Raw genomic sequence first — 7,498 nt, 5'->3', positions numbered from 1 at the left:
TCCTGACTCGTGTATGCGTATGTTTTTGTCCATATCGCCAAACCTAATATAACACGTAAATAAACCTCGCTTTAATCTATGAATAGGACCCCCGTTTTTATAAAATTGGACTGCCATTTTGTTTACTAAATTGACAGTGTGCTACTTGACACCAATTTCCCGACACTAGTGGTTTTTAAGCCCGCTCAAATGATGAACGCCACTATAGGTATAAAGATGAATCAGCCGCATTCTGCACCGGGACATGTCCGACTTGACTTTTCGCTGTTCTCATTAATATCTTAGTACCTGCCTTACGCAATTAGGACATTGAGGGTCAGGAATCGCATCTGTCGCGTCGTCCATTCAGTTTACCTCTCCCACGGGAGTCCACACATTTCTTCCACAAACGCTCCATGATTGCCGTAATTCAAACGGTCCCAGCTGGCTTCAGTCACCTGTTGGAATTGCTTAACAGCTTTGGTGAACTTCGCCTGCTTCTCTACATCAACACAAGTTGGCGGGCTCCTCCTTTTTTTCTTTTTCTTGTTTTTACGACAGATTCTACACTACTTTTTAATGATTCATAAGGTGAATATAGCATGTATTTTTATGAATTTGCTTTATTTCAGAGTATAAGAATATTTTTGCAATGAAATGTTTTAAAGCCATTTTTTTAAACTGGTCTAAATATTATAAACCATTTTTTTTACAAAACAAAGAATTAAACCAGATAAATGGTATCTCCCGTTGTGTGTCTGTTTATTTCTAACCTTCGTCTGGAAAGCATAAAATGCAGAAACAGCTTCACATCTTGCCATTATTAACAAATGTTGTATCATAAATGGTAACCGCCAGTCCGGCTCCTCGGTAAAACTGCTGACATGGAACCTTAATTTGTTTTCCTTTGGGCTTTAGATCATTTTATAACTATGTAACTTACTGGTCCAACAGAAGGAGCCATGACTTGCTTTTTATTGTTATTTGAATGAATTCAAATTCTAAAAAGAAAAACTCACTCGTAATAACTTCGTAATAATGTATGCTATAACGTAAGTCTATATTGTTATTTAAGAAAAAAAAGCAAAAATGCCTTTCCACAATATTCAGAACAAAAATAAGTCCTTTGGCAACAGTTTCATCTGTATTTCATTAGATTGATCCGTATTTCAAAAATAAACTGCCTATGTTATTATTTAAACAGAGTTAAAGTCACCGCAAATGAGGGGTACATTGACATAAAATACCTGTTGTAGAAATATAACGGTTATTGACTTTGTAATCCAGGCTAAAAACTCAGCTTCTGCTGCCACCTAGAGTCCGACATGAAAACGTGATCAGGTGGACATTTTTCTTCTTCTGATGCAGCAGTCAAGCAACAAGGTCATTGGAAAATCTTAGAATTTTCAATGTTACACTAACAATGTCCACTTCTATGGGCCAAGGACTTTAATCTGTGATAAAACTGCATGTATTACACATTTGTCAAGAAGAGAGCACTAATAACAAAAATGTCCTCTTTTTTACTGCAATTTCATCCCTTTTGTCAGGCCAAAGCAATACTCCAGCCTCCGAATATGAAATGTAAGACAAAATAAATACATTGACGCTTTGTAAAATCAGTAAGCCTTTTATTAAATTAAAAACATATGTTGAATCTTAATGTAAAATGAAGGAAAAACAAACTTCACCAAAATGAATGTACCTATACTTTCTAGTTCTCATTAGTGTTCACAGTATCAGTGGAACGGCTGCCTAACGCTTTCTTCTGCTCTTACATCTCGCCTTGAGTGGATTTCCTGTGGCATAAAGCAGAACCTCTTTAATGCAAACAGGAAGTAAAGATGAGCCTTTATGCTTCCAGGAAACCATCAAGGGAATTAAAAGGCTCCGGTTCATACAACAAAACTCATTTCAGTTCACAAAATGCTGGCCCAGATGGTGGCTGAGGACTGATGGTGCGGTTGAAATGAAACAGTAACAGGCATTTTTTTGCCCCTCATACAAAGGATATACAAAGGACAGCAATATCCCAATTTGAGTTCAGAAGGGACAAAAAGGGGCAGAGGTCTCCGTATCTTAAGACTCCAAAGCGATTACACACTGTATATACAAACAAATCGGCTTGAAAAGTTGAAGGGTTGGCACAGTCAGTGTTGAGTATGGTTGGTGACCACTTTTATGGACAGAGATGCATGTTTGGACAGCATATTAGTTTATGTACAAAAACAAAATAAAGTCGAGGAAGGCAGGCTCCCCCTTCTGTCTAACAAAAACAAATGTTAACTGACGTTGTTGGTGTTACAGGCAGGAAAGGCCAGTCTCAATGCAAATTCTCCAGCTTGCGTAGCCGTAAGGGGTTTGGGAGCGCTTGGTTGCGTGCGGAGGACGGCTCCTCTTCCAGCGTGCGGAATAGCACCCGACCCCGGTGGTTGAAAAGGTAAAAGGATGGGTGGTTCCTCAGTGTATCAAATGTTCTGGAAAAATGAAGATTAAGATGTAAAAAGACTGACATGGGGCAAATATTGTTCTGCTTTCAAATGAAATACAGGTGCAACTCAGAGCAGTGAGCAATGCAATCATCGTGTAACTGACAACAAGTGTTCTTGGCAAGCTATGATACAAAGTAGAAATCAATCTTTCAAATTTAAGGAAATGAATGTTAATTATAAGCTCTATTTTGGGCCGGTATCAAAGTAGTTGCTGGTATAAATAATCATAAGAATAATAACAATAGTAATATTGAAACGGGACATTTATATCTTTTCAAAGTGCGATTGAGGTATTAGTCAAAGGTGCAACAAATATGTGGGGTTGTGTCTATTATCGACTCAGAAATAGGCATTAATAGAATACTAATATCTAAGAAAAACATCCTACCCTGGTTATGTATAATTATACATTTCACATTTTAGAAACATAAGTTAGACAAAGCAAGTATACTTGACCACGATATGACTATTTCCTAAGAATCTAACTTCTACAATTGTGTACGATGACATCATGTAGTTTTGACTCTCATAAAACAGCTTAAGATTATAAATAATTATATAAGTTCAAAACCCCTTTAGATCTAAATTATTATGGATGATTGGCCCATTTTTTGAAAATGTTCATGTTTATGAATTTGAGAAAAATAGAGTTAATGAAATCTGAAACTATTTTGTGTCGTTAGTTTAAGAAATGTCCAGTTCATCACAGCATACATTTGATTATTTGACAAATCTGTATGAAGTGTTTACTATTTACATTATGGTTAAAGATGATTAAAACAACTCCTATAGTGATGGATTTGAAGTTGCATCTAGCCTTCAAGACATATTATATATATAAGAAACAGCAGCTTGGGGAGGTTCATTGTGTATATCAGGGAATTGATTCAAACTGTTACTATAAATGCAGTTAAGCCCGATTCCCTTATGGCAGACGACACAAACAACCTAATTATCATGGGAGATGATGCTGCAACTCAACTTACTTGTTTTTGAGCTCTGAGGAGGCATCCATGTCTTTGAACTCTCCAGCAATGTTGACAATACCGTAACAGGTCATCACAAACGATAATAAGGTCTGTAATACAATCTGCAGGAACAAAGACGATGATATAGCACATACTTTTGGGTTTTGTTGTCAAAGGTTAAGACAATATGAGTAACTTACATCAATTGGTAGTGTCTCATCTTCCTTCTCTGTGAGTCGCATGTATGATCGATCTGATGGGAGTAAAAAACATATATTTAATAAATACAGCTCAGGTGGATTGATAAGCTAAAGATGAAAGAAACCTTTTATTCATACAACAACTCTAAAATAAAATGTAAATAAACAACCTCAATTAATATGTAATGTCTGACAGGAGAAGGAACATTTTGATTAGTTAATAAAGCAATACAAATTTTATTTTTATATACTTTGCATATATAATTTATGTAGAATATGAACGGTTTGGGGCTTAATACTGACCCCTGGGGTACTCCACAATTAACATACATATGGTGATTTATGCTAATCTTATTAAGTGCATGCCTGTTTCATGGATAGCTTCTACTCTAATCCAGGACAACCCCTCTTTTATTATATCACCTTTAAACATTTTGAGCAATTTAAAATAATCAATGGTATCAAATGCTTTTTTTTAAATCTATAATAACTGCATATTTTTTGTCAGTAGAATTAGGAAACATTTTTAGAAATTCAAGTAAGAATGAAAGGAAACAGGCCTGTAATTACATTGTAAAATGTTGTCTATTTCCAGCTTTATGTAAAGGGTTAATTTGTTTCCCCATTTAGCTCGGAACTCAAGCAGTTTGGAAATATGAAGACGCATGTAAAGGTTTTACAATACCATTAATTACAATATTGACTATAGGGATATACATTTAATTCCTATACAATAGTTGCTATTCTTATAATGAATCATAAAAGCATTGATTTCCTTTTTTTCAACTACAGTTAGTCACCTTCAACGTCGTTTGTCACTGGCGTTGGTATTTAACATTAATAGCAGATTTCAGTGTTTCACCGCTGCGAATGAACGGGGCTAAACTGCGCTAGCATCGAGATAGCTCGCCGTTTGCCCGAGAGGCCCATCCGGCAGTGATACACTCATACCCGGTAACAACGGAGCCCTCTTGTTCTAAAAAAAGATACAGAGAGTCGTGTTCCCAGTCCCTGCACGGAGACTTACGCTGTGCGGCTGAAAAAGCTGCATGAGCTAAGGCAAAGAGTCCGACGCCGACAACACCTTTCCAAAACGATGAGGCCATCTTGATCCAGAGCGATGAGGAACTTTGTGCAGTGTCGTAAAGCAACGTCGTAAAACGATGTCGTAAACAGCAGCAACCATACAGGGTCAAATAACATCACTAGATGAAATCGAAGATAACTAAATTCCATTAAACGAAGAATAAATATATGCATTTTAGGGTGGTTTTGATATTCGCTCGCTTATTTCCGGTGTTAACGTGTGCTTATTTGTTTGTCATCATACAACTCTGAAGTAGTGTGGGCTTTTACTTTGAAGGGATTCGGCTCATATCCTCTACAGCCGCAGCCCTTTCCGGTTAGCTAACGCAGAGCTTTCAACTCATATCACATTTAGCTAATAAACGATTCCTCTTTGATACATTTATCCAGTCTATAGCACTTTCACCGACCAAACAAAAACATGGCAGAGGCCATTCAGAAGAAGCTGAAAGTGGAAGTAGAAAAATATACACAGATGCAGAAAGGTAAGAGCATGCTAGCATTGCATGCTTTCTCACATCATGCCATGTTGTGTGGAGCTAGCTGACCATATTAGGACCGCTAGCTAGCTATACTTAAATGAACTTGCTAGACATTTATTGTACGTTTACACAGCTTTGTATGGTGAATTATTCACATAATTTACTAATAACTTTCTGTTGTTTAGATGTTAGCAAGAGCGTGTCAGCCAGACAGAAGCTGGAGACGCAGCTCGCAGAGAACAACATTGTCAAAGAGGTAAGAAATTGTTCAGGATTATTAATTCACTGTCAGAATATGTTTGCCAGTAATGTTGACTATTGGACTTTGCAAAATGACATATCTCATCTTTCCCTCTCTTTTCCTTTCCAGGAGCTTGATCTGCTGGACACAAAAAACACAGTGTATAAGCTTATTGGCCCAGTATTAGTGAAGCAAGACCTGGATGAGGCCAAAGCTACTGTCACAAAAAGACTGGAGTACATCAACGGAGAAATGTGAGTTCTTCACTTTATATTATTTACGTTCTGCATAGGTCTATTCTATGTTGCATGTATATAGTTTACTGGTTACGTATTTACTTGCATATTTGTCAATTGCAAAATTATTGTGTATTATCTTGTTTCTATTCTGTTTTCCTTGCACTATTTTTATTATTTTATGTCATATATATATTTATGTTGTAGCCGGACTTACGATTTACATTGCCATAACTACACTGTAGCTATTGTGCTTATGACAATAGAACCTTTGAATCTTTGTACCAGAGCAGTAAGAAAGTAGATTTTTTTACATTCAGTGTGATTTTGGTTGAAGGGGGGGTAATTATTCAAATTACTTAGATACCCTTAGGTTATTTATTTATACTGGTAGGTCGATTTGGTTTGCAGATAGAAGATAAATGATGCATTATGACATACTTTCTAAAACAACACAGACCCCCTGCTCCGTCACATATAAAAACATTCAAAAATAAAAACCACTAGTACAAACATGGGCAATCCTGAGGGTTAATAAATAAATAGGCATTGCTACCAAAGAATCTGTCTGATACTGCCACAACTTGTTCATTTATGTGGAACAAAGCTATTTTCATACCGCTTTGTTCTACACTTTGAGACTAACCTCCGGCCCTGAAAGGAAGAAGCTTAAATTCTCAATTCTCAATCTGTGTGTTGACCATGCTATGGTAAAAAGGATTGGGGCTAGGATTTTTTTTGCTGCAGTAGCTTAGCAGTTGCTATATGACAGCACGGCATTGCTAGTTAATTTAAAAAATAAATAAACAAACAGTACCAGTGGGCCAAGCACGAGCCTGAATATTGTAGCGTTCACCGCTATTCAAGATCACAGATCACTCGAGCCTTCAATGTCGAAAACGTTCTCTTTATTTTCTGGTATTGATGACCACTGCCATGCCTTACAGAACCAATCAATAGTATAACACTCATTATGACTTTTCCCCACACTCGAACACAACTCCTACCGTCTCGTACTCCCTCCACACACACCGGAAAATACGCACGCACGCACGCACGCACGCACACACACACACACACCTGGAAGGGGCAGTCTCTCCCTAACTCCCACCAACAACATTGCCTAAATAACTTTACAAATGTACTAAAACTGTGCAAATCTGATAACTGACTTAACTATTAACTTAGACACGCTACAATATTATCATTAATATTTACATTAACATTCCTTTGACACTTATAACATTACTTTGCAAGGTAAGCACCAAAATAAGTTTGTAAAAGCAGAATTTGAAAGCTATTTCTGTGCTCCTACAATATTTTTGTATAATACCATTACACCCTAAGCGTACAAGTACACAATAGCGATCGTTCACTGTTTCAACTGGCATACTGTGGCATTTAACCTCATCACCACACTGCAAACAGACAGACAGATGTGCACACACACACACACACACACACACACACACACACACACACGCACACACACACACACACACAGACACACACACACACACACACACACTCTCATCACAACTCTCTCTCTCTCTCACACACACACACACACACACACACACACACACACACACACACACACACACACACACACACACACAGAGGGTTGTCCGGCTGGACCGGCTCCGTTGGAGATCGCGGTCGTTTACGCTGACTTGTGAGAAATCTTTCCATTTTCGACCTGTGTTCACACACTGAGAATTATAACAACATTAGCCAAGTAACAGTTTGCGCTTTAACTTACAACGACCCCTGATAGATCTCACGAGAATGTGTATAAATATATATAGATGCAT

At 37.4% G+C, this 7,498-nt stretch overlaps 2 protein-coding genes across 2 annotated transcripts in view; one reads left to right on the top strand and one right to left on the bottom strand.

Moving 5' to 3' along the window:
* Positions 1-1,593: 1,593 nt before the first annotated feature.
* On the bottom strand, positions 1,594-4,809 carry mmgt1 (membrane magnesium transporter 1). The gene is made up of 4 exons (XM_010770082.1): positions 4,667-4,809; positions 3,640-3,692; positions 3,458-3,561; positions 1,594-2,456 (listed from the first exon to the last, which is right to left on the bottom strand). Exons 1-4 carry the CDS (start codon positions 4,743-4,745, stop codon positions 2,303-2,305), a joined length of 390 nt encoding a protein of 129 aa, XP_010768384.1. The 5' UTR covers positions 4,746-4,809; the 3' UTR covers positions 1,594-2,302.
* A 16-nt stretch (positions 4,810-4,825) lies between these two features.
* Positions 4,826-7,498, top strand: part of pfdn6 (prefoldin subunit 6) — an 11,543-nt gene continuing 8,870 nt past the window's right edge. Inside the window, exons 1-3 of the mRNA XM_010770081.1 lie at positions 4,826-5,210; positions 5,393-5,463; positions 5,578-5,702. Coding sequence (XP_010768383.1) covers positions 5,147-5,210; positions 5,393-5,463; positions 5,578-5,702 — 260 coding nt within the window. The 5' untranslated portion in view covers positions 4,826-5,146. The remainder of the gene's footprint in view (positions 5,211-5,392; positions 5,464-5,577; positions 5,703-7,498) is intronic.

Source organism: Notothenia coriiceps, unplaced genomic scaffold (assembly GCF_000735185.1).
Source record: "Notothenia coriiceps isolate Sejong01 unplaced genomic scaffold, NC01 NC01_scaffold00008341, whole genome shotgun sequence".
NCBI lineage: Eukaryota > Metazoa > Chordata > Actinopteri > Perciformes > Nototheniidae > Notothenia > Notothenia coriiceps.
This window is presented reverse-complemented; position numbering and strand designations above follow the sequence as displayed.